General features: G+C 43.1%; 1 protein-coding gene across 5 annotated transcripts; it reads right to left on the bottom strand.

Moving 5' to 3' along the window:
- Nucleotides 1–495: 495 nt before the first annotated feature.
- TMEM218 (transmembrane protein 218) lies at nt 496–19,741 on the bottom strand (the record flags this gene model as incomplete). 5 transcript variants are annotated; one of them, XM_081843410.1, is made up of 6 exons in its annotated part: nt 19,650–19,741; nt 18,600–18,887; nt 17,627–17,699; nt 15,363–15,473; nt 12,986–13,088; nt 496–633 (listed from the first exon to the last, which is right to left on the bottom strand). In XM_081843410.1, exons 4-6 carry the CDS (start codon nt 15,470–15,472, stop codon nt 496–498), a joined length of 351 nt encoding a protein of 116 aa, XP_081699536.1. In that variant the 5' UTR covers nt 15,473; nt 17,627–17,699; nt 18,600–18,887; nt 19,650–19,741. The 5 variants fall into 5 exon arrangements, with proteins under 5 accessions (XP_081699536.1, XP_081699535.1, XP_081699538.1 ...); XM_081843409.1 differs by having other exon boundaries at nt 18,560–18,887; nt 19,478–19,731; XM_081843412.1 differs by having other exon boundaries at nt 18,764–18,887; nt 19,478–19,731.
- Between the last annotated feature and the right edge of the window lie 7,234 nt (nt 19,742–26,975).

The following is a 26,975-nucleotide window of genomic DNA, read 5'->3' as shown; positions in this document are numbered from 1 at the left end:
CAGGCATAGTTTCTTTGACTACAGCATAGAGGGAAACAGAAACTGGTTAAAAGTCAAATCGGAATTTAATGTGAAAAAATGTCTCTTTATTTAATAAGTTGTCCTAGCTAAAGAGCAGCTACTAATACTATAGTTGACATGGACCAGAATCAATACAGCCAACCTATACTGCTACTGCTATGTAAACACACCTTATAAACATATTTTGCAAGGGAGGTGAACTGAAGGGGGGGACAGGGACGACCACAACATGAAGAGCAGGCTTAGAACTTGCATTACATTTAACTGTATTTACAAAATTTGCAATCTCTCTTCTACCGAAAAGCTCAGGATGTCATACAACATGATATTAGCAACAAAATTATACATACATACATATATTTAAAAATTAACAGAACATTTTGATCGCAGCAATTTAAGTTTGCTTTCCTTTTGTTCCCGGAAAGTATTGCTCCCCAAGGAGAAAGTGGCACCAGCGATTGGCAGCCTGTCTTCTTAGGAGGCGGTTCTCAAGGGCTTGGCATACACTGGTTGCAGTACATAGTGAACCAAAACCATGAAGAGGCACCCAAGGACGACCACACAGAGAAGGGACAGCAGGACGAAGCGGCCGATGAAGAAGGTGTCGACGATCTGAGAAGACAAATTGCACAAGTGACAGCTGAGCATATCAACGGCAGCAGACTTACTTGTTTTTCTTCTCCTTTGAATAATAATAATAATAATAATAATAATAATAATAATAATAATAATTTATTTATACCCCACCCATCTGGCTGGGTTTCCCACTCTGAGCGGCTCCCAACAGAATATTAAAAATAGAATCAAACATTAAAAATTTCCCTAAACAGGGCTGTCTTCAGATGTCTTCTAAAAGTCAGACAGTTGTTTACAGTGGTGCCTCGCAAGACGAAATTAATCCGTTCCGCGATTCTCTTTGTCTAGCGGTTTTTTCGTCTTGCGAAGCAAGCCCATTGGCGGCTTAGCGGATTAGCGCTATTAGCGGCTTTTAACGGCTTAGCGGATCAGCTGATAAGCGGCTTAGCGGCTTAGAAAAAGGGGGGGGGAGGAAAAAAAAAACCCGCAGGGTTTTTTTTCGTCTTGCGAAGCAAGCCCATAGGGAAATTTGTTTTGCGAAGTGCCTCCAAAACGGAAAACCCTTTCGTCTAGTGGGTTTTCCGTCTTGCGAGGCGTTCGTCTTGCGGGGCACCACTGTATTTCCAACTCTATAATTCTAAGATAATATGGCTGGCTGGAGATCAGATAAAGTCCAGACAGGCTGAAGTTGTTGGTGGATGGAGGCAGTGAAGGGTTGCATTAAAGGCACACAAGGCCCAATTTGAAAAATGCTGCATAGATGTGCAATTAGATGGTTCTATTTCATCATCATCATCATTTATTTATTTATTTATTTATACCCCACCCATCTGGCTGGGTTTCCCCAGCCACTCTGGACAGCTCCCAACAAAATATTAAAAACAAGATAAAACATCAAGCATTAAAAACTTCCCTAAACAAGGGCTGCCTTCAAATGTCTTCTAAAACTCAGATAGTTATTTCCTTGACATCTGATGGGAGGGTGTTCCACAGGGCGGGCGCCACTACCGAGAAGGCCCTCTTAAATAAATAAAAGGTGTGCTCACAGATTAATAAAAGCAAGACGAATCTCCTGCGCTCAGGGTTACCATCTAAAAAGACACGGCACAAAAGGAAAGTGTATTTGGAGCAGGGAAAGCAAACTCAGGAAAGAATTATTTGTTACAAAGCTCTTACACTGAGCAGCTGGAATGGAAAACAGTTCAACGAGAGGAGCCAAGCATTGAGGGTCTCTCAGCAGCGCCAATGAAGTGTCCCTGCACACTTCTTTCCCTGCCTGCCACACAGCCACTGCCAGATGGAATGGCTGCTGCATCTCATCCCTTGCTCCCTCTGCCTGGGTGAGCAAACACCGCAGAAAGACTTGAACATCAACCTTTTTGTGCGCCAAGCCCACTGACACTCTCTCCACTAGGAGGCCTTACAGTGGTGCCTGGCAAGACGAAATTAATTCTTTCTGCGAGTTGTTTCGTCTTGCGATTTTTTCGTCTTGCGGAGCGCGGATTCCCTGGGTATTAACGGTTGTAAGAAAAAGGAAACAAACTCGCAAGACGTTTTCGTCTTGCGAAGCAACTCAAAAAATGAAAAACCCTTTCGTCTTGCGCGTTTTTCGTCTTACGAGGCATTCGTCTTGCGAGGTACCACTGTATTGTGAGAGGTGAGGCAGGAAACCGAGGAAAGGGTTTCTTCATTGGTGATGGAGTGTTTCTGCTCATGGACCTCTCTCCCTAAGAAGGCTTGCTTGGCTCCTAATCTGGTATCTTTTCAGGGCCATACAAAGACCCATCTTTTAAAGTCCTACACTAGTGGACAAAATCGTGGAAACCTTTTGGGGAAAGTGTTTTTCTGAGGTTTGATGACTGGCTCTCTAACACTCCTGCTCATTAGCGACATTCAAATGACGGAAAGGTACTGCATATCAACCTAAGCAAGTTGTGCTTCCTTTTTTCTGGTAATTTGGCTATAACTTTTGATAGAATACAGATAATTGAACAAGCTTTGTTACATTACATTCTTCATTAAATTATCTTTCCAGTGATATATAATTTTATGGTATTAATCCAAAACAAAGTGGTGTTATAAGCCATCAAACCTCGGAAACACGCTTTTTCCAAAAGGTTTCCACAATTTTGGCCACCATTGTATGTATATTTTAAGTACTGCTCTGTTGTTGGCTGTTTTACAGTCAATTTGAATTTTCCTGTCTTGCATTGATTTCATTGTTGATTGTATTTCATTATGAGCTATCCTGAGAGCCATATGTTAAAACTGCAACAACCAGAAGCCAAACACTGCAATGCCTTGCCAACTTCAAGAAGGAGACGATAGGTGAAATTCAACGTCTCAGGATAAAAAATCAAGAAAGAGTTAAAGAGAAACCACAGCAACATATACTGTAGCTTTGGCCTCCGGTCAGAGGACTTATCCCACCAAATTCAACAAATTGTATTTCGTATCAAATATATTCTCACGCAAGAGTGAATTCAATTCTTGCTTACAGTTTAAAAAAAAGCTGCTGGAATGAATAAATGCACAAATTAAAAGTCTCTGAGTTTTCCTTCCATGCTCATTAAGGCTTGAATTATTTGCAAGAAGCCATGGGTCCGGTTGGCTTGTGCTCTGCCTGCCCCACGGTTGCCCCCCTGCCCTTGCAGTGAAAACTGAACTCCGGTAAGTTAAAGCGGACAGTTTGCCCTACAAATATAAGTAGAGGTGCATGCTAGGACAAGAGAGGAGGAATGAGGTTAAAGCTGCCATATAAGAACCCCTGAACAGCCTGGGAAAAAAATATAATAAAAAGAAGAGTTCGGTAGTGAGGCACCCCACCCCATCGGTAAGAGACGGGTTCCCACACCCTCTTCCCAGCTCCTGGGACTGCTCTACACTCTGCTTACAGCAAAGGTGAGTTTCATGAAACAGCATTAACACAAGTTTGACCTCGGCTCCGCTACAGAACAAGTCTCCTGTGGGTGACATGTTTGCTCGCTCAACACACTGCACTTTTTAATTAGCCAATTAGCAGGCTTTGGGTGCCGAAAGCTCAGGGCATGTATTATTGATACCATATTGTGCTGGGCTGCTGCCGAGGTGAGTCCTAGAGATCCTCGGAATGGACTCTTTTGCGGTGCAGGAGTGTCTCTCAGAGAGAGACTGCACTGCTAAGTCCAGCTTCCACAGTTTCTCCTGATCCTGCTGTGATTCTATAGAGGAAAAGAACAATATGGAGTGTAGAGAGTGGTAGCTGAAATATGGCCAGGACTGAAAATTCAGATATACAGGGACAGATTTGCTTTGACACCAGGCTTAACCTAGTAATGGGTTACAAAACAGAAGGAATACCGTACTGGCCTGAATACAAGCCTCACTTTTTTTTCTAAACTCTGACCATGAAAAGTTGAAGTGTGGCTTAAATTTGCAACCTTACAAAAATGGGCTTTTACGATATCGCTGCTGAAACAGACATACGGTAAAACGGAACGGGTGTGAGTGCCTGCAAAATTTTAATGGAGCTACATATATTCGGGTGTGGCTTATATTCAGGCCAATACAGTACTACTTTGCAAGACTCTACACTCAGAGCAGACGACTGGCCCTTGCTGACACCTGCTAGGTATAAATATTTCCATGAAACAGGGCATTAGCTGCTCCGCTTCTTAGGACATGCAGCCTTCTTCGCTGGATCCACTGCTCTTTCTTCATTGCTTCTCCTTGCCTTTTTGCACCATCTCCATCACCAAGGCCAGAACATACTTGTGATATCACTTGTTGTCAGCTCCATATGTACAGCAGACTCCTGTTCATTTCCAACATAGACTTGTTACCTGCTGAACTCTACTGCTGCAGCCCCCCTTGGCTCCTAGAGGTCTCAAACCCATGGCACCTTTCCCACCTCTTAAGAAGCTAGGATGTCTCATATTGAACCAGTCTCCAACAGGCACTTCTTGGTGCCCTACTTAGCTCCTATGCCACCAGCAGTCTGGTCCTTCAGGACACAAGGCAGATTTGCCTTTGTGGATCAAGGGTGCCCTGAGCATCGTGTAGCCACACAAGAACTTGGTGCAGTTCTGCCATTATTATTAATTATTACTGCAAGAAGCAAAGTTACAGGGAACCAGGCAGAGGGCCTTCTCAACAGTGGCGCCCTCCCTGTGGAGATGTCAAGGAGACAAAGAACTACACAACTTTTAGAAGACATCTGAAGGCAGCCCCGTATTGGGAGGTTTTTAACGCTTGGTGTTTTTATTATGTTTTTAGATATGCTGTGAGCCGCCCAGAGTGGCTGGGGGAACCCAGCCAGATGGGCGCGGTATAAAATCATCATCATCATCATCAGTGTTAAGCAAAAGTGAATGTACAGGACTGCAAACCAACATAGGTAGTGGCTTGCTGGTGCAGACCAGGAGACACCGAGGTCAGCATTCTTTGGAAGAATTCCAAGGAACCAAGTGGACCTACCAGGCATTGTTCAGTGGTCCAAAAAGTGGGCACTGGTCTACCTTCTGCCTACCCTTGAGTGAGAAAATAGCAATTCTACTATCCCTAGTTGCTCTCTGGAATGGAGTGGGGTGGAGGGAAAACTTTGCTGTGTGTATACGAGGAAGCTGTGCAACACTCCCTCTGTCTTCCTTTCTTTTGCAAATATCACGCGGCATGCAACCAAGAGCACATCAGAGGGTGGGGGAGCACAATCAAGGCAAAGTCTGGATTTGTCAAATTTAGTATCTAGCATAAATCTCCTTGTAGCTAAGGAGATGGGAGAAGTTGTCTTCTGTCCTTGTCCTAGAAGCACAGACACTACTTAACATGACACTCTTGCTGTGGCAGAGTGGCACATTACATTACATGCTCTGCATGCAGGAAGCCCCAAGTTGAATCTCAGGCATCTCTAGGTAGGACCATCTGGAATCCTGGGGAGCCACTGCCAGTCCATGCTGACAGTAACTCGCTTGAAGGACTCAGTACAGGGCAAATCCCTATTTTCCCATGTAATCACATTCTGGGCAGCACTCCAAATTGCAGTGACCCAGTTGGCAAGGGAAAATGCAATTCCACCCCCAACAGCCGCTTTGGGGTCCGAGAAATGATGCTTTAATTCTTTGTAACAAGGGTGCATGTGCTATAAACTGAAATTGCAGACAATAAAGTTCTTCAGAAGAAGAAAGAAAGATACAGCTGTCCTAAGTAAGTCTAGGTGATTTCCCCTGCTGTTGGAGTGTGGCGGCAGCGGGGCCTTGTAGAGGAATGCAGTCAGGAAGGAGCCTTTGCGCCAGAGAGCTCAAAACATTCCCAGTGTCTCTAGGAGATGAAGACAGGAGAAGGACTATGTAATGAATGTGGAGTTTAAATAATTAGGACCAGGAAACCTTTGGGAAGAGGGAGAATTTCCTCCGAAGCTGATCCATGAGGGAGCCAAACTGCTGGTAATGGAAATTCAGACTGGGGGTGGGGGGGAGGTTGTTAATCTTGCAGCAGGGGAAAGCCTTGAGAAGGAACATTTGATTATCGGTGAAATCTGCTGGAGGCAGCAGCTGTGCTAGTGAAAGTGGGGGTTGGGGGGAAAGCGGGTAGGATTACTGTTGCCTCTGGAGAAAGGGCACCCGGAGGTGGGATAAGCACTCTAATAGCAGCCAAGTGTCAGCACCAAGATAATTAAAAAAGAGCTTCCAGGATCAAAGATGATGTGATCATCACAATTAAAATCCGCATCTTCATTGCCAGCCATTTATTTAGCGGTCTTCCTAACAGACTGTCAGTCTGTTAAATCAAAAGATTTAACTCTGAAGCAACAAAAAACTCCACCGTGAATAACTTTTCTCTTTCTCTTTTTTAAATTTAGGGCAATGTAGAGAAATGGGCTGAGGGTTCAAGGCTTCTGAAAAAGAGGACATGGAGAAGAATCTAGTAACTCTTTGGATCAAATAGTTTGGCCTTCTGCTTGTAGCGTGTGACAGCACAGATTTATGCATCTTACTGCAGCATTTATCGTTCCACCTTCCAGGCTACAAATCCTTGCAAAGTGACTTACAAGTAACAAAGACCCAGTTACAGATAGGTAGCCGTGTTGGTCTGCCATGGTCAAAACAAAATAAAAAAATTCCTTCCAGTAGCACCTTAAAGACCAACTGAGTTAGTTCTAGGTATGAGCTTTCGTGTGCATGCACACTTCTTCAGATACACAGTATCAAATACACAGATACACAGTATCTGTAAAATCAGATACACAGTAACAAAGATCTGTAAAAAGTATCTGTAAAAAGATCTGTAAAAAGTATCTGTAAAAATCAGATACACAGTAACAAAGATTTATACCCTGCTTTTCCCTTTCAATAGAGGTGCTTGAAGGGCTTTCAAAAAATGCAAACACAGGCACAAATTTAACAACAATCCATCATTAAAACACAATTGCCAGGCTGAAATTAACATCAAAGACCTAGCAGACAAAGAGCCAAAACTAACCATCAATACATTAAAATTAAGCAACAACAGAAATCAAAAGCGTCTTGTTGTTACAGGTGGAACAAAAATAGAAGGGAAAAGTAACCTTTTGGGCAGGGTATCACCCCGAGAAAGCTCCACTGGATGCTGGAGACTGTTGGAGGCAAACAGGTAGGACACAGTAATATCAGAGCACAATAATCAGGCAAGGAGGCAGGCAGAAGAGGGAGGAATAACAGGGAATTTGGCATTGGTGACCATGGGGTCACAGTGGAAAGCTTGCTGAATATATACAAGCTTTCAACCTATTCAGGTTTCTTAGTCAGAACATAGGTATTAAGCCAATTTCAGTTAACAGCAAAGGCAACCATTAATGGAAGCTTGCCTAAGATTTGGTAGGTAGAGAAGAAGTAGTATTAATCCACACATACATGCCCCTAGCTATGTTGATGCAGGATGCCTCTGAATACCAGCTCCTGGGAATCACAAGCTGGGAGGGTACTGTTGTGTTCGTGTCTTCCTTGTGGGCTACCCAAAGGCACCTGGCTGGGTGCTGGGCTAGGTGGGTCTTTGGCCTGACCCAGCTGGGCACTTTTTATCTTATGGCGAGGACAACTGGCTTAAATGGCTTTTAAGACAGGATGAAACAAACCTACATAGGACACATCCATTGATTGAGCCACAATGACTAAATGAAACACCTGTGTTCAGAGGCCATGTGCCACTGATTACCATTTTGGGGTGGGGGAAAAGAGTGAGGAGGGCTATTGTCTTTATGCTCTGCTTGTGGGCTTTCCAGAGCCACTGTGGGGAACAGGACACTGGATTAGATGGACCTTTGCTCTATTCTTAGGACTTTTCTCTGCAATGAGATGTGGTGGAGCAGTTAAAACAGTTATGCGAGGAGCTGTCAGGAAAACAAGTTGAACAAAACAACATTTATACACAAGCTGGACTGTGTATAAATGATCAAACCCTTGTTTAATAAGCTGGGATATGCACGAGCTCCTTGGAGCCGCATGCAATCCCTTCCGACAAGCAGGGAAACACCAGGAAGCCACAGTTAACCACAGTTTCCTGTTACATGCTGTCAGAGCTGCCTCTAGGTCCCAGCTCACAGAGGACCAACGCCCGGTTGATGTAATGTACAAAAGTCTTTATTGAAGTTTAGTTTCCATTTCAAACCCCAGAGCGTGCAGCCCTACGTCTTGACTTTAGATCGGCGAAGTCCCCTCTGAATCACTACCCCTTCCGCACCAGTTTAAGATGCTAGCCCGGCTCCACCTCCTGCGCTGTTCTTTCCTCCTCTGGGTCCTTCTGCCCCCTGGGGTTTCCTCCTTCCTGGACTCTTCTGACGCTGACCCCCCTGAGTCTTGCCCTTCCTTCCGGCGGGCTTTAGGACCTGGCTCCCTATCCGGGCTACCTGCTGTGCCGCTCGCCTGTACATTTGAACCTGGCGCGCGCGCCCAGCCGGTAACCTTCCTCCTGACCGTTTCCCCGCTCTCCGATGTGGGCGTGGTCAATCCTGACTCATCTCCTCTCGCTGGTGGTGAGAACACTGGTCCCGATTCCTGGGACTCCTCCCCCCTACTGCGTTCTGGTGGGGAAGCTGGTCCTGATTTCCAACTGCTGCTCAGGGAGTCCCCGCTGGCCCCTTCCTTCTGGGGTTTCCCCCTTGGCACCCCCCTCGCCCTGGCCATCGGCGCTCCCTTCTGTGAATCTTCCGATTCGCTGGAGAGACTCGTGGAATCCCTCTGACCACTGTCACTGCCTACACCCCCCTCGGATTCCTCCTCCTCGCTCTCCATTTGCTCCCTCTCCTGTGTCTCTGCTCCTGAACCCCTGACACATGCAAACCATGAAAATATGGTCAATGGCTTTTGTTATGGGTTAAGGGGGCTGCTTGTGCGTAAATGGTTGAGCTCTAAACTCATGCAATCAGTTTCTAAACTCTCCCAGTCAGCGGAGCCATGGGTGCATGGCTACCTCAATCGCTGGCAGAATCCGTCAGTGGGCGTTTCCGGAATTTGCGCCAACATAAGAGTTCTTTGACGGAAACTCTCCTTCGGGATTCTCGGCGTTACAGTTTCCTGCGCGGAGTAGGCCTCCCCAGCAGAGGTCCTGAGCCTTCCGCACTGTTCTCACTGGAAGCATCTTGGAGCCATCCCTCCGATTGAGTTTCTGCAGGAACTCTCCCTCTCCCCCTGCTGGTTCCTTCCTCCGCATCCGAGGGTCTCTTAGCCTCTGTGAGCCCTTCCACCACCTGACTCTCCGATGGCAGTTCCCTGACAGCTTTCAAAGAAGCCAAGCTACAGAGCCATAGTTTAAAGCTGGCTTCTGTGCAATCTGGGATTTGTAAGCCAAGGTATAGTTTAACTGTGGCTTCTTGGCTTGTTTCCTGCTACGTGCAAAGGGAGGAGTGACGGGGCTGAATATTCAGCCCAGGAACTCTCAGACAGATCCCTTCCATTTCTCTCCCATGTGTGCACATACTTGATTTCCTAATTTAGGAACTAAAAACAGCTTTTTTTGTTTTCTCTATTGTTGACTTCCACTAGGAGTTGGAATTCCCTGCTGATCTGCTGCAAGTTACTCAGAGATCTACCAGTTGATCCTGATCCACCTTCTTCCAACTACTGCTGGATATCAGAAAAATGAAAAAGGAGCAGAAAGAGGTACCAGATGGCTTCCACAATATTTTAACAAGCAGTCGCAACCAGAGTTTCCTGCTAATATGCAATAAACCTGGTTACAGGCAAGTATGCCCATGTGCTGATGAACGCAAAGCCAGGCATCTTCTATGCACCTTCTAGTGAGGCAACCTATTTCTTTTGCAAATGACCCAAAGTGGAAACAGATTCACTTTGCAAACAGACCTCAGTGTAAAAGCATTTCCCCTCAGGCTGCTATAATGCACCTAATAGGGTGACATGGGTAAATAATGCAAACATTCCATTCAAGGGTCATCTTCCTAGCTCAAACTCTTAAAAAAAAAAAATCTCCACTCCCATGTCTGAAGACAAAATTAGCTTCACTCAGATCCCACTCGCCCCCAACAAAGATTCAATCGTGGACCGTCTAGACAAAAAACTCTCTCCCTACTTTGGAATTAAGAGTCCTCCGACATCAAGCGGGTTGCAGAAACGTAAGGTGCTGCCTTACACCAGATCAGACTATTTGCCCTCCTCTGACTGGTACTCTTCAGGATCTTGGGCAGGGTCCGTCTCATTACCTGCTCATCATCTGCACTGTTTTTACCTAGATTGCAAGAACCTAGGTCTGGTCTATGAAACCTTCCCCACCAACTGCTCTCTTCTTTTTGTGCTTCACAGCAAGGAAGGAACTCCTTTTCTCCATGGGCAGATGGCAGCATTCCTAAGCTGCATGAAGAGAAAGAAATCGCTCTCTTTCCTTGCAAGCAGACTGCTTTGCTTCTATGCCACACACTGAGAAATGGAGTCCCTTTCTCAGCGCATAGCAAAGAAATGCTCTCCTGCTCTTTCTCCCTCATTCCAGCACCTAGGCCTTGCTTTTTGTGGTTTTGCATGCACTAAAGGTGTGGGATTGTACAAACTCTTGGCTCTTGCCCTGCCCAGTTCTGGAAAGAGTCACTTACAGCTTCCCATTGGGGCAATGTAGTTCTTGGCTTGAATAAGGATCCAAAACCCATTTCTGCATGTGCTTTACTACTAAGCTACTATTTCTTCCCTGCGCTGGAGATACCAGAAATTGAACCAGGGAACTTCTGCATGAAAAGGACATGCCCTGCACCTGAACTATAACCCCTCCCACTATCTAGAGATCTTACTCTTTCAACTGGGTAAAAGGAAGCAGAGTGCAGACGGACAAAAGAAAACGTAAGTAAATGATAACAGTGGCAATGTGGAGGCGAAATGTTGATGCATATTGTAAATTAAGCCATTGATTAATCTCAGGCAACAAACCACAATGCTTTTTATACAGATTGATTTTTCCTTCTGTGTATCACTATATCACACATAACACCATTGTCTTTTAGAGGTACATTATGAAGCGCACCCACAGTGCAATATTTTCTATGAAACATTAGTTGAATGCATTTTGATTGTCCTTCATTTATCTCCATTACACCTAATGGTAATTACGGCTCTTATATTGGCACTGCAACCTCCCTCAATCTCCAGCTAATGGGAGATTGCAATGGGAAGCCATCTTTCTTGTTTGGGAGATGTAAACCCTGAAGAGGCCCGGTTCACATTTCTCTGGCGTGTAGGGCCTTAACATAGTGAACTGCTGAAGCAAGGGCACTCCTGCACCCATCACTAAGGAGGCAGCCAAGGCCATGACCACGTGATCCATATGCACCTGACGTACCTTCCTTGTGCCAGCATGTACTAAATAAAAATGTCTGCAGGGGCACACACAAATTTCCATGTATGGACAAAGATAGGAAGTCTGCGGCATCTGCAAATAAGCCTGCCTGCATGATGGGGGGGGGGGGGCTGCATGAACCAACATCTGAAATGGTTTTGTTCTTTTCCCTTCCTACCTACCTAATGCCATCAATCAAATGAAGGGGCTCTCCAGAAGTCCTCTTCATTGTGCATTCATCATGATTTCTATTAATGTATCGGTATGGTTATATGTCATTTCATTTCCAAGACAGTATTCTCCTGGCCTGGGGAGTCAGGTAACGCCGAGGCGATACAAAGGCTTTAGAAAGGCCTGTATTTGAAAGCAGGGCACTTAAATCGCAACCTTCCTTGTCTTGAAGAGGAAGGCCCCATTTCAGCTAGTGAGAATCCTCAAGTTACACACACACACACAGCCACTTTTCAACTGAAAGGGGTTGTGTTTGTTTGTTTGTTGGCTTTGGGAATGGGAAGGGTCAAAGGGACAGAGATCCTGCTGCTAAATCAGGCTGTTTGAGAGATGTAATTAAACACTAACCACCACCACCCCACCCTCAAGACTTTCTTTCATTTTTAATGGTTGACAAGAAAACTGTTTTCACAGGCCCCATCTGTATTGTCTTCTATTTCAGTATTTCACTTTTTTTTACGGTGGGTTTATTGTTTGTCGGGTGGAGTTGGATTTACTAGAGACTGTAAGCTGCCCTGGGAAGAAAGTTCCTCAAAATGCAGGGCTATAAATTTCTGAATGAGTGAATGAATGAATCCTGTTGACTTTGCTCAGTCTGGACAATTAGCTACTAAGGCATGCCAGCTGGTTCTCTTCACTTCCAAACTTACTGGCTCCCACCTGACCTCTAAACTTGTCTTCAGTCCACTGGCATTCAAGGTACCTAAAGACACATCATCTGAGGCCCTCGGGTCCCTTTTCTGAGGGATGATTCAGAGCGTGATGAGAAGGGAGAGTCTTTTCAGTCGTGGCTCCTCAACTGTGGAATGCTCTCCCCACTGAGTTCCATCTAGCACCTTCCCTTACATCCTTTCAGTACTAGTGAAAGGCTTCCCATTCCCTGCCTTCCTATGGCTCGTGGGGTGGTGGGGCTGTTTTTGATTATTGAATGAAAACATTTAATGTTTTATTCCCCCCCCCCCCAGCTATGGTATAATGCATTTATGTTTATGAATTTAAATGTAAGCTGACTGGAGACCTTCTAGGTAGAATGAGATTAATAAGTCAAATAACTAAATAAGTGCCTGCTCTCAGCCTGAACACCTGATTCCCAAATACCAATTGTGGTCATCTTGTAGCCCTTTCGTGCGGGCATGCTGAGTTCTCTTATCCCTTTTCCAACGATGACTCACTCAACCTGGCGGCATTTGATTTCCCTTTGGAAATGTTCAATTAGCCAACCCCTTGTACTGATGCAAATTCACTGGGACTATACTTGGTGCTAGAACTTGGCCCTCTTGAAATCTGTGTTGGCTTATAAACAGCACGTATTTGAAACCGTTAGTATGAAATGCTACAGATTTGTGGAGGGCGAGCTTCTCAATAACTTTACCTTAATTTCTGTAGCCGGTGTAGGCAACTCGCTGGCACGAGGGAAAAGCAACAGAACCAACGTGATCATCACAGCAGCTAAGAAAACCACAATGACAGAGAACCTGGAGAGAGAGGAGAAACCACAGGAATCACTGCTAATCCTAGCCACACTTTCTTAGAAGAAGATTTAAATAAACCCGCATAGAGTTGCTCCATGTCACTACCTGGGCACACACTCCTTTAAATGCACCAATAGGGCAGAGCAGAAAGCAACCAGGGCAGTTCCCACCCTTTACCTTCCTGGTCATAGAATCCGCTCATTCCCTTGTCTGCTACCAGGAAGCAAGAACCCAGGAATCTAGATGGTGAAAGTGGTGAGAACAGGTAGAAGGGAGCTATGGCTGCCTTCTCTCCCACTGACCCAGGAAATTTAACAGACTATGCCAGTCATCCAGGTGTGAAGACCTGCACAGGATTTGGCTTCCAGTATGCTAGCATCTGCTGCTGTTTGCAAGCACCTCAGCTTCTCCTTGCATCACAGTGGACAATAGCACCTCCCAGAGCAGCCCCAAATGGACGAATCTTTAGCAAAGAGTGACATTCAATGGACTCATTTCATTAGTGCAAGGATTTATGTTTGCACAGCAGAACTCCACCCCCCTTCCCTCTCCAAATCTGTCTAGAGGATTGAGGGAACCCCAATAACAGATTTTGGGTTGGGGCGGGCAGGTAGTCCCATTCTGCACAAGTGTAAATCTTTGCTAATGGAATGAGCAACTTAGTGCTACATTGGATACAGCCCAAAGTGTTTAATGACTGTAATTTTAGGGTGCAATTTTTCAAGAATCAATGCAATGACGCCAGTGAAAAGTGCACTATGAATATACCAGGACTGGAGTCTACCTCACTACACTACAGGAAGGATCCTTGGAAGGATATGGCCAGTTCTGGAAAAAGTGTATTCTGCAGCCCACATCCTTTTGATGCCAGCTTCCGTTCCTTTTTTTTTTTTTTTAAATAGAAAAAGGCTGTGCAATAACTGCCAATATACACCATGTCTTGAGAAGCTAAAAGATGCACTTATTAGATTAAGTAGAGGATATGTGGCTGCCAATTTTCCTTTGACATTGTTTATTACTTATAGACTTTGCCAAATAAGAACAACAAAAAATTGACATTAATGTCCACTGCAAAGATAAAATCATAAAATGTTGTCTACATTTTTAAAAAAGGGGGGGCAGAGACATAAGGTGACAATCATATGGCTCCTGTGGGGGGGCAAAGGATACAAGATATAGGAAGACCTGATATTGGGTCTTCCCAGCTGCTGAAGAAATAGACACCCTAGCCATACCAAATTTGGGTACCTAGCCAATAGCTGGAGATGAATTAGACAAGCAAAGACTCACTAATTTATCAAATCGTAAGTAAGAAAAGAAAGCCAAGTACACAAGCAAAATGATCAGGTAACCCTTCCTCATTAAAAATGCTATGAATATTTGATGTTACAAATGAAACATTATGCAGTAAAAAGGAAGATATTAAATATCCCAAGTCTTTCCTGAGAATAACTGGATAGAACACGGAGAAGTCTTTCATTTTGTTCTGGTGGTGGCAGGGGATTTAATGAGTCTATTATACTTTTCAAATAATTTCACAATCCACATTTTGAATACTTGGGGTTTTGTTTTTTAAAGTCTGCTCTCCAATTAAATAAATCTTGGCTGGTTAATTATACAAGTTTCAGCGGATTAATTGATTAAATAAAACTTGCAACTTCAGAAAAACATTAGTTCTGAAGGAAAAAAGGATGCTCCTGTTTTACATGATATCATAGCAGGCATCACCCTAGAAAAGGCATTCACTCCTCTGTGAGAAAGATAGGAAAGTTTCTTCTAAGCTGGTACTTGCTATCTGCAGTTTCCATGAGTACCTGCATTTTTAAAAGATTAGCTGTGACGAATTGGTGCACCTTTTCAGTTGATCAATTTTTATTTTTAAAAACATTGCCTAAACATTGCTGCCCCGGGTTTTTTTATTTATAAAACCCCATTAATCCGCAGTATTCTCCTCCCCTCTAAACATAGTTGCTTCACTCTAAAAAAAAATACATGGAGAAAAATAATAATTCAGAATAGATCAGTAGTAGGCTGGTTAGCACCTCCGATATCTTTTCTGTCCCCTCCAAAAATCAATCAAGGGTCTCTTGTGACAAAGCACTAAAAATCACCACACCTTGAGCTCCCTGGAGTGAAAGGTGGGGAAGCAACATGTAATTAATTAAATGATGGAACCCAACCTTCTTCTGAGGAGGAATGGCTGAAATATTTGCCTGAAATCCATGTGGTTAGCAGTTTCCTCTCCAATTACTTTCCCAGCAGGAGACGGCACCTTACCTAGCGAGTCCAGAAGCTCTGGATAACAACACGCAGAGCAGCAAGGTCAGTACCCAGAGCAGCGCTAAGATAAATACTCCTGGTCCAACTCCAAGAATTGTGCCAGGCATCCTGCAAAGAAAGAAGCACTGCTGAACTTTTTGTTAGCATAGCACCACCTTTCCCATTCATTCCTGTGGAAGCTGTGCATTTCAACACCTCTTACAGGGTGGATTTGATTTAAATCAAATCGATTTAAATCACTAGTCAGACTGGATTTAAATCACCAGTCAGTAAGACTTGATTTAAATCTCTTTTTTTACAGAAAGACTCATTCTTGCTGGTATAATCTTAATATTTACAGCCATATGAAGGTTTCATTTTTGGAATAATATTCAGAGTAGTTTTTACAGTTATATCAAAAATTGCTAATTTGGTTATACTATTAGAAATACATAGATAATTATGAAATTATTGTTTATATTTGGACAACTTTTCTGCTGTACTTTATTGGAAGGAGAAAAATAATCATTTCCCTAATAACAATTTACTTAACTAAAACAATATTATAGCATATGTATCCATGTTTGCTAACTGATGTGGTTAAATGATTTTAAAAAACAACAACAGATTAAGTTTTAGCACACATAAAAAACTTAAAACAAATCCTTATTTCCTGATGAATAGCCTTAGGACTATAATGTAACTTAAATAGAAAACTATCTTTAGAAAGATTTTTCCTCCAAAAGCATTTTATTTTAAAAATCCAATTTAAATTTTTTTTAAAAAAAACATTTTTTTTAATTATTATTATTTTTAATCATTGATTTTTATCCACCTTGACCTCTTAAGATATTGCAACCCAATATTGCTTGATGGCTCTTGAGATCAGGGGGTAAATTTTCATTTAAATTTTCATACCATTGGGTGGCTTTTTGAATCAAGATGGCAGAGAGAACCTCTAAGAACTGATTCTTTGGTTTCTTAGAATTCTTGAACAACACCGGGTACAAGGTTGCTAATTTACAATATTTAGAAGCCATCTTTTAAGGGGGAATAACATTGCAAGGCAGTTCCCAAAATAGATTTTAAATACACGTTATGAATCGAAATAAAAAAATTACAAAAATTATCTTAAGAACAATCAGTGTCCCCTGAAAAAAAATATAAGGATGGTGTATCATTACAATTACCGTATTTTTCGCCCTATAGGACGCACTTTTTCCCCTCCAAAAATGAAGGGGGAATGTGTGTGCGCCCTATGGGGTGAATGCAGGCTTTGGCTGAAGCTTGGAGAGCGAGAGGGGTCGGTGCACACCGGGCTCCCTAGGCTTGCGGATAGCAGCCTGCATCCCAATTTTTTTTTTCTTTATTCCCCCCCCCAAAAAAAACTAGATGCGCCCTATGGGCCGAAAAATACGGTACATGCAACAAGATAATACTACCAATGTATCAATGCAGTGTGTCCAAGTACTGTACATTTTAAATTTCTTTGAATTGTATGATTTTTGAATATATTATATGTAAAATTCTATTTTAAAAACAACATGAACCATAAATAACCATAAAAACAGTATCACACAGCATAATGTAATTTAAAACCAATTAAGGAAAGCCATGAACATGCCATTCAGATACCAGTACGGCTATTCAATTACAGTGGTACCTCGGGTTAAGTACTTAATTCGTTCCGGAGATCCGTTCTTAACCTGAAACTGTTCTTAACCTGAAGCACCACTTTAGCTAACAGGGCCTTCTGCTGCCGCTGCGCCGCCGGAGCACAATTTCTGTTCTCATCCTGAAGCAAAGTTCTTAACCCAAGGTATTATTTCTGGGTTAGCGGAGTCTGTAACCTGAAGCGTATGTAACCCAAGGTACCACTGTCCTGGTAAAAAGATCAACAGGAACCCAGGGCTTGTTTAGGAAAAAAAGCAAACTGAAAGAAGTAAGTCTTTACTGCCCATCTGGAAGCTTGTAAAAATGTCTAGCAGAAGGGACAAAATTTTAAAAGGAGGAACATATGGCAACCCTAGACATGGGTTTTAAAAATGATTAAAAATAATGGATATTGAACCAATAATGTAGGTCACTGGCCACAGTCAAGCATGATTGCTGCCCCATAAAATTTGAAACTCCCTTAAGAGAACTCATGGGTGAAAACATCACGTTGTCTTTATGCCCAACTTGTGGTTGGCCACTGTATGAAACAGGATCCTGGATGGGATGAAGGTCTGATCTTAGGTTCTCAGTTCCCAACTTGCAAAACAGAAATATTACAGACTTACTTCACAGTAAGTGAATGCTGCTTTTTCCTCCTTCTGGTGGGGCCTCTTGCGCCTTTCAAAGCAGCACCACAAACTAGGAGCAGAAATGCAACAGATTAAGCTTTCTCCCTTTTGCTACGTTATTTTTCCATCCCACCTGATCACTAGAAGAACTTGTAACCAAGAGCATGAACTTTCCCTTTTCCTTTTCCAACACTTCTGTGATGGAGGCTGAACTTGAGGAATCCCAGTCTGCACAGGAGTCCCCGCCTCCAGAACCAGCTGAGCCGGGGCTGGGGCTTGAAGCTGAAGGGTCCTCACCTGTGCTGGATCCTCAGGTGCAGGCATCAGCTGAGTCTGCTCTGGCTCTTGAGGTGATGGAGGACCCATTGCCTGCAGGTGCTCCACTCTCAGCCCCGTCAGGGGAAGCTGAGGTTGCCTCTGGGTCCGGTAACCCTCCAGCCTCTCCTGAGCTGCAGAGGCTCAGGGCAGACAGGCGGAGGGACCTAAGTTCCCGCAGGAGGAGTGCTCACCTCCAGGCCAGGAGAGGCAAGTCACCTGTGGACCAGGGCCGCCCTATGCCTCGGGGCAGATAAAAGCCAACCTGCCCCAGTTCCAGGTTGTGGGAGCAACATTGTTGGTAGCCTGTTCCTGCCTGCACTCTGTCCTGCTCTTCTGCCGGAGCTCCTGACCTCACCCGACTCCCTGCCTTGGACCCAGCTTCAGCTTTGATGGACAGCCGCCATACTGCACCCTCGACCTCGGACTGGACTTGGACCTTGCCGCACGGTTAACCCTTGGGACCAGCACAACATCTGAGCCTGAGGGCAGGGACTGTCTTGACCCATAAGCTATTCTGGGGGCTTCCAGGCAAGTGGAAGTGCACGGTAAAAGATAAATAAAGTACCCCACCAAGGATCTCCAAGCTCAGGGAGAACACAATAGTTTGCATACCCTCATTTGAGTTATATTTTTATTTATTCCATTCATTTACCGTCTTTTATCAGAAGATCCCAGGTAGGTGTCCAACATTAAGAACACGCTTTGGCGTATGAACGTAATCCATTCCAGAAGACTGTCCAAATTCCGAAACCTTTGAAACTGAAAACACAGTATGGAAGCCTCAAAACGGAAAAATTAATACGAAAAGCTCAATACGGAAGCCACCTTGGGAGTTCGACTTCTGAGGTGCGTTCGAAAACGGAAGCAGTTACTTCCGGGTTTTTGGCGTTCCGAGTTCCGAAACGTTCATCAATGGAGACGTTCGAAAACCAAGGTTCCACTGTAATAATAATAATAAAAGCATAATGATACGACGGAACAGTTATTAATAAAATAATCATTTTAGCAGATAATAAAATAATAAATGATAAAATAAACAATAAAATAATCAGTTAGCAGTTAATGAAATAAATAACAATTAATAATCATTTTAGCAGTTAATGATAAAATAATTATAAAATAACAATTAATAAAATAATCATTTTAGCAGTTAATAAAATAAATGATGAAATAACTAATAATAAAAGAATCATCATTTTAGCAGTTAATAAGTGATAAAATAAACAATAATAGAACAATTAATAAAATAATCATTTTAGCAGTTAATAAAATAATAAATACTGATAATAAATAATAATAAAATAACAGTTAATAAAATAATATTAACATCCCACCTCCCGCTTTAACAGGCCTCACAACAACCCTGCAAAGTAGGTCAGGCCAAGAATTGATGGGGTGGGAGGAGAGAGAGGGAGGAGAGAGCAAAATAAATACCTATTAAGCGCTTCTATGCTTTTAACAGTTGTGTGAAAGGGGAAAGTGGGGGGGGGGCGTGTTAGATAGATGCAGGGAGGGGCCATCAAGCTTCACCTGTTGAATCTCTGCCTGGCACAACAAGGTGAGCCCAGCCTCGCGGGGCTGTTGTGTAAGAGGAAATGCGAGATTGAAGCCTTTTGGAACCCAAAGCTTTGCCGCTGTAACAGACCCAGGGGTCGCCCCCTCACACAGCGGAGCCCAAAGCGGCGGCCGCCCCGCGCTCTACCTGCGGGCAAGTCCCGCATAGGCGGTGAAGGCCCCTCCGTGGAAGTTTTCAATCCTCGCCTCAACCACCTTAACCAATCCCAGCGAAGATTCTAGTCCACCCCGCCCGGCGGGAGCCAATGACCTCTCTCGTTTCATCGCTCTTTCCAGACCGGATTGGAGGTTACCATGGGCAACCCGAAGCCTTCTGCCCGAGGGCGCCGCGGCTTTTCGGAAACGCGCCGGCTGATTGGCTCAGGGGACGAGGGGGAGTGAGCTCTGCACCAATCGGCTTCTCGCCTTCTGCCCGATGCCTCCCCTGTCGGAACGAGAGCCGTCGCTCCCGCCGGGAGTCGCGCAGAATCAGACTGCCGCTCTGATAAGCGGGTTTCCTCGCTCTGTCCAAGGAAGAATGCAATGCATGTTAATTGCATTTAAATAGATGCCGGGTGTTTTTTTTTTCAAAACTGTCAAATTAGCTAGCGCTGGGGATGAGCTAAAAATAAGGATAACGAGAAGCCCTACCGCAAGAAAGTGGCAACGTTATTCCGAATTTGCGACCCATTTTTACTGTATAAAAATGAGGGTTTAACTCTGCCTTTCCCCATGGTGCCCCAGATCACTGACAATCAAATGTGTGAGAGCTTGTCTACTTTTAAAATTTTCACTTTTGATCTTTTTCTCCTAATTCTTTATTTTCTCTTTGTTCTTTTTTCTTATATCTTTCATTATCTTTCATTTCTCCTCTTTATTGTGAATAGTATTTTATAGAGGTATAAATATAAATAACTAAATTTGAAAAGAGACAAAATATTTTCTAATTATTTTCTTGGTTATATGTATTTTCTCTTGTGTATTTCCTTTTTTTGTATATTTGTATTTTTTTCTAATTTGTACTTAATAATAATATAAAAATGTGTGCCACTGAAATAGGGGGTTATCATTCTTACTATTTTTTTTATTCTAATGTTCCTATTGTACCAAAGCCCAATACAGTACTAAGGGCATAGCGCAGATCCACAAATAGTGAAAAGCATTGAAAGTACTCAATTCTGCCCCCAACTTTGATTTCCTAAAAAAAAAAAAAAAAAAGCTCAACAACGTTGGGTGCCCCCCTCCCAATATATTAATTCATTTTTGGGGCAAAGGTGGTGGGTGGTGCAGAGATGAATTAGTGGTATATGCACATGTGTTTCTGCATTTTCTACCTCTCTGCTAAAAACTTTTTTTATATAGAGGAAAACATTCCTATGCTTGTCATGCTTCTGGTATTTTGAACATTAAGAGAAGATCCAAAATAGAAACACTTGTAATATCAACTTGCGACTAATTTACCATCTGTCCTTTTCCTCTCCACCTCCCTTTTTTTCTCTTTTCCCAGATTTGCTAAGGGACTGCAGTATCTGGATTTCTGTTTTGTTGAAAAGTCCAGCAGCATCAGTAAGAAATGAAGATACAGTACTGTCTGTGTGAGCTCAGTTTTGCTTTTGCCTCATGTTGACATATCCTTCAGCAGACAGCTTTAAAAGGGCATTAGACACATTTGTGATGGAGGGTGGGGGTGCAAGAGGGCCATTGGGCCCAGGGTGGGTGGGCGTGCAGTATTTTAGACAATTGCTGATTTGTTGGCATTTAATAAGTTTCTCAGCTTATTTATAGGCACAGGAGACCCAAATGTGACATAAGCTCTCAGCTTCGTGCTGCAAGTTTAAGCAAATAAAAAGGATACAATTTGGTAAAAGTCATAGCTTTTTTTTGTTAGCTGATACAAATTTGGTCATATTAAACCAGGGGTAGGCAAACTAAGGCCCATGGGCTGGATGCGGCCCAATCGCCTTCTCAATCCGGCCCGCAGATGGTCCGGGAATCATCATGTTTTTACAGGAGTAGAATGTGTCCTTTTATTTAAAATGCATCTCTGGGTTATTTGTGGGGCCTGCCTGGTGTTTTTACATGAGTAGAATGTGTGCTTTTATTTAAAATGCATCTCTGGGGTTTTTGTGGGGCATAGGAATTCGTTCATTTTTTTCTTCAAAATATAATCCGGTCCACCACATGGTCTGAGGGATGGTGGACAGGCCCACGGCTGAAAAAGGTTGCTGACCCCTGTATTAAAGGGTTTTCAAAATGTTTATGATATATACAGATATATCAACCCTGATGGCAGAACATCACAAAACAGAACAGAACAGACACAAAATTTAGTGTGTCTTCTTTTTTTAAAAAAGGTTATTATAGCTAGGGGTCTCATAAGCTGGAAGGGGCCCTGGGTCTCTATGAACTTCTGAAATAGCATGGATTCATATAAGATAAGACTAATAATAATAATAATAATAATAATTACTATTACAGTTTGTATACAACAGCAAGAAGGCTATTTATCCTCATGCCTAACTTGTGGACTTCCTGAAGGCATCTGGCTTGTCACTGTGGAAGCTGGAAGGGATATCCATGCTAAACAGAAAGCCATGGATATGAAGAGATTTAATAGATGCCCTCTAAAATCCTTCAGTGCAAAGAGGTTTCAAAGATTGTCTAGGTTTCCATTATTTTCCAGGAGTGGCTTGTCAGTCTTTCTGGACACCCTACCGGCCTACCCTCACCCCAAACCATGATCTAGAACCCAGTGTCATTTCCCGCCACACTCATATTCATACATTTCCTCTGTGTTCCATAACACTGGATTTCACAACACAGGGAATTAAGCTTTTCCAGATTCGAAACAGAGTTGGGAGATGAAGAGGTGGGTGAGAGGGGGGAAAAGGTGATGGAACTGAACTGGAAAAAGAAGTTAGGGCAAATTACAGCTGCCTGACCTTTCTGAAACACCACTAACTTGGAGGAGAACATGCAGATGGGAAAGGTCATAGCAACCCAGAGACAGAGGGCAGGGAATGCGAATAACACAATCCTTGCTTCTCTTTCCATAAATCAGCATTTGCAGTCCAGATCCAGGTGTGCCACAGCAAGACAGGAATGCAGATTTCATCCCATAGTAAGAAAGGGAATGTAGGAGGGAAAAAATAATACAATCAGGCTTAGGAACCATGCCTTAGGATGACCTCCCATTAACCCAAATGGTGTGTTTTTTTAAAGCACCTTTGAAAATATTTGACCTTTTAACCAAATGGCAATAAAGGAGGGCACAGGAGAGAAAAGCATCTTAGAAATTTGCGAGGGCGTCTCAGCCATGAACCGTAAATAATCACTAGCTCAAGGTAAGTATGCCTTTCCCGACTGATCATTGAGGAGTGGAAATATTCTGTGGAGAAGCTCAAACCAAAATGGACATTCCCTAATGTATCGCCTGTGTTTCTTTGATCAACATTATTGACATTGCTGTGGATCACAGACTGAGTGACCCTACCCTCGATTTCCAACCTCCCAAAATGGTCCAGGTAGTAGATGAGAGGAAAGACTTCCGGAGTCAGTGTAGCCATTGTGGGGATATATTAATAAATAGCCTGACTTGGTATTAGGCTGCTTAGATCAGTGTTTCCCAAACTTGAGTCTCCAGCTATTTTTCGGACTACAATTCCCATCATCCCTGACCACTGCTCATGCTAGCTAGGGATGATGGGAGTTGTAGTCCAAAAAGAGCTAGAGATCCAAGTTTGGGAAACACTGGCTTAGATTCCTGGTTGTTAGTGTGGTTTCTTTGTCCTACTCTGAAGAAATCCTCAGTTTCAGGGGTGGGGCACCTTATCTGGCTGGTGAACCAGATCATAATCTCACCTACCCCTCGGGGGGGCCAAATTTGACAGGTGGGCATGGCTGGACACCTGTCAATCGGCTCACCTCACAATGAAATCACATGATGTTGGGACTTCAAAGCACCACGCAGGATCTTGCACGATGCCCTGGAACACTGCTGACCAGCAGGCTTGAAATCATTGGATGGGTGGTGACTGGTATATATTTATGCAGACATTTGTATTGATGCATTTATTTTGTATGTTTTAGCTTGCTGTGCATATCTTAGAGGGTATATATATATATATTTGTTGTTTAGTCGTGTCCGACTCTTCGTGACCCCTTGAACCAGAGCACGCCAGGCACTCCTGTCTTCCACTGCTTCCCGCAGTTTGGTCAAACTCATGCTGGTAGCTTCAAGAACACTGTCCAACCATCTCGTCCTCTGTCGTCCCCTTCTCCTTCTGCCCTCCATCTTTTCCAACATCAGGGTCTTTTCCAGGGAGTCTTCTCTTCTCATGAGGTGGCCAAAGTATTGGAGCCTCAGCTTCAGGGTCTGTCCTTCCAGTGAGCACTCAGGGCTGATTTCCTTCAGAATGGAGAGGTTTGATCTTCTTGCAGTCCATGGGACTCTCAAGAGTCTCCTCCAGCACCATAATTCAAAAGCATCAATTCTTCGGCGATCAGCCTTCTTTATGGTCCAGCTCTCACTTCCATACATCACTACTGGGAAAACCATAGCTTTTACTATACGGACCCATGTCGGCAAGGAAATGTCTCTGCTTTTTAAATTGCTGTCTCTATATATGGAAATGGTCTAAGTTAACAAAATAATAAATATTATTACTTTCATTATGCACCAGGTCTCTGGGTGCTGACCAAACCCACTTTAGGCCTTACCAGGTTTGCTCCACCACACCAAGGATTCTGCACCATACACTGGAATTGGAGCAGGCTCCTTCCAGCTCTGTGAAATTCATTTCATCTAAAGCGGCTGCCAAACATCCATTAAGCAGGAAACAATTTATAGCCCCTGCTGAGTGGATCTGCCAGAACTTCATAAGACGTACCCTTAGGTGCCTTGTTCCCAGTAAATGCTAATATTACGACAGCTTCCAGAATAGGCTTTACTTTGTGAAAGTGAAAGATTGTTTTGACCTTTTGAAAGCTTACACAGGCAGTGAATTTCTGTCGGACATCCAGTTCTTCTTGCAGTTTCTTTCTCTCCCCCCCCCCTTTTTTTTTTTGTTCTAAGACCTGTTCCAAAATGGAGCATCTCTGATTTCCTAGGCTATGTGTACATTACCATTTACTCTGGCTCCAGTGCACTTCCGCCACTGCTGTTTAAAGCTGCGAACACATGATGCCAGCCACAATCCACCTCTAGTCATTCGTTTCTTGAGTAATACTGTTTACTGATGTGTTTTCCTTCAACTTCCTTTTTTTAAAATATAATAATTTTTATTGATTTTAACATATAAATTATAAAATGTACCACAAAACTTATCACTTATACAATCTTTTTAGACTTCCATCAGCACCTCTGATAATCCACCGTTTTATCCACTTCCTATACATTTCTGAACTTTATATTGCCTTTAGGTCTCTTAACAAATTATCCTTCCCCTTATCTATTTTTGCATTACTTCCAATAATACAGAACTTCTTGCACACCTACAAACGTCGTCTGATCTTCACAAATACTTTTCAAATACTCCATAAATTTACTCCAGTCTTCCGTGAATTTCTGGTCCCGCCAGTTTCGAATTCTTCCTGTTAGTTTATCTAGTTCTGCATAGTCCATTAATTTCAACCTCCATTCTTCAATCGTCTTGCTTCCATTTTTGGGCCAATAATATTCTTGCTGCTGTTATTGCATATAAAAAGAGCTTACATTCTTTTCTATTTATATCACTCCCAACAATACCCAGTAAAAAGTGTTTTCCTTCAACTTCCGTCTGATTTTAAAACTTAAGCTATGGTTTAGCTGAGGTGTACATTTTAGACAGTGATGTCTTCACTGAGGGTGCATTCAGTTGTGGGGAACATGACATTATTTTTCCTGATTATAATGCTAGTGCTTTTGTCCCATGCTCTAATGTTCCTTTCACATTTCAGTACCTGTTGAGTTATGGAATATGGCTACTTGACAGATACACCAATAGGTTTCACTAAATTTCACTCACACCTCTGGCTGTGACACAACAATGAATGTGACTGGACAACACCACTACTCTCCCCAATTTCTGCACATGTGTGTTTCCATTACCACATGATTCTCCCATGAAAACAGCAGGAAAGAACCATGTGCTGGAGAGATTTCTGAACATGTACCATTTGATTCTGTCTCGTGGCCACGACCAAGCGACGGAATCATGAAATACCTGCAGAGCAAAGTAATTACTAAGAAGAATCAACACAGCCACGCATCTTTTCTTGAAATAACAGCAGCTGATGTTGCAACTAAACAGAAGCACTGTGGTGACAGAAAATAGAAAATGATGTTGCCATTTCTAACAAAGCAGAATAAATACAACATTAACACAACTTGTACACATTTGCGTTTTAAAATGGCATTTCACAGCTGTTGCTTGATGCTTTTGCACATAGAAACCTTTCCATCTGATTTATCCCCAGCATTGAATTCATAATATTCAAGCCCACAGCGCAGCTCTCTTTGTCTTGAACTATGAATCAGTCAGTACAGCACTGATCAATTTTATTTAACAGTTTTAATTTTATTCTTTTCCAGTCTATGCCAAAATCAGGGCATATACCCTTATCCGTGGATGGGTGAATCCCATGGAATGTACCTAATACTGTGCAATAAGTAAGCTACACTAAGAAGAGATTTGAACCCAGCATGAGAGCTTAACTCCGTCTTCTACTCTACACAGACTCTAATATAAACATGAACCCATTTTCAACCCTCAAACAAATCCCAACCAAGGAACCTTGAGAACTATTGCTCTACGAAAAGAAACCTGTGACAACTTAATCTGATTCATAGTGGTCTAAGTTTGCATTATAGATGAGACGCAAAATCACTTTCTTTGCATTTTGTAGGATGAGTAATGTGAATGCAAAATTCAAACCAGCTAGAGATTTCGCTTTGAATCTCTGTAGCTCCCCCAATCCCAGCCCACCCTACCAGTTTTGAACTCTGCATCAGAAGCATCCATTCTTTCGGATAAGAAGGCATCAAAGGTGATTCTGGTGTCATGTGTGAAAACACCCTTGGTTTTGTGTGTCCGCCAACTTTATGTTCAAGCCAAGAGTACTGAGAGCTGATCCCTGGCTGAGCTCATCAGGTCACAACACCTGGAGATTTTACATGTCTTCTTTTAACAGCAAGGAAAGATTATGCAGCACATCAAGGTTAACCTTACCACCCAGCAGAGACAGGCTGCAAGGTGCATCAGTGAGGTGTTAGTGGACAGAGCACAACCTGCCTTACACCCACCAAAATAGCCTGCAACTTCCAGGAGCACTGTCCCCTTCCAACCTGTTTCAATTGCCCATCTGGGGCAATTCTGGTCCAGTCTGCTGGATTCAATCACACAGGGCTCATCCAGGCTTCTTTTTGCATTGCATATTCCAGGCACAGGTCTGTGCTTTAAAAGCTCTGTGTATGAGTGGTTCTTTTTTTGTCCTG

Source organism: Podarcis erhardii (genome assembly GCF_964252035.2).
Source record: "Podarcis erhardii genome assembly, chromosome: 16".
Lineage (NCBI taxonomy): Eukaryota > Metazoa > Chordata > Lepidosauria > Squamata > Lacertidae > Podarcis > Podarcis erhardii.
This window is presented reverse-complemented; position numbering and strand designations above follow the sequence as displayed.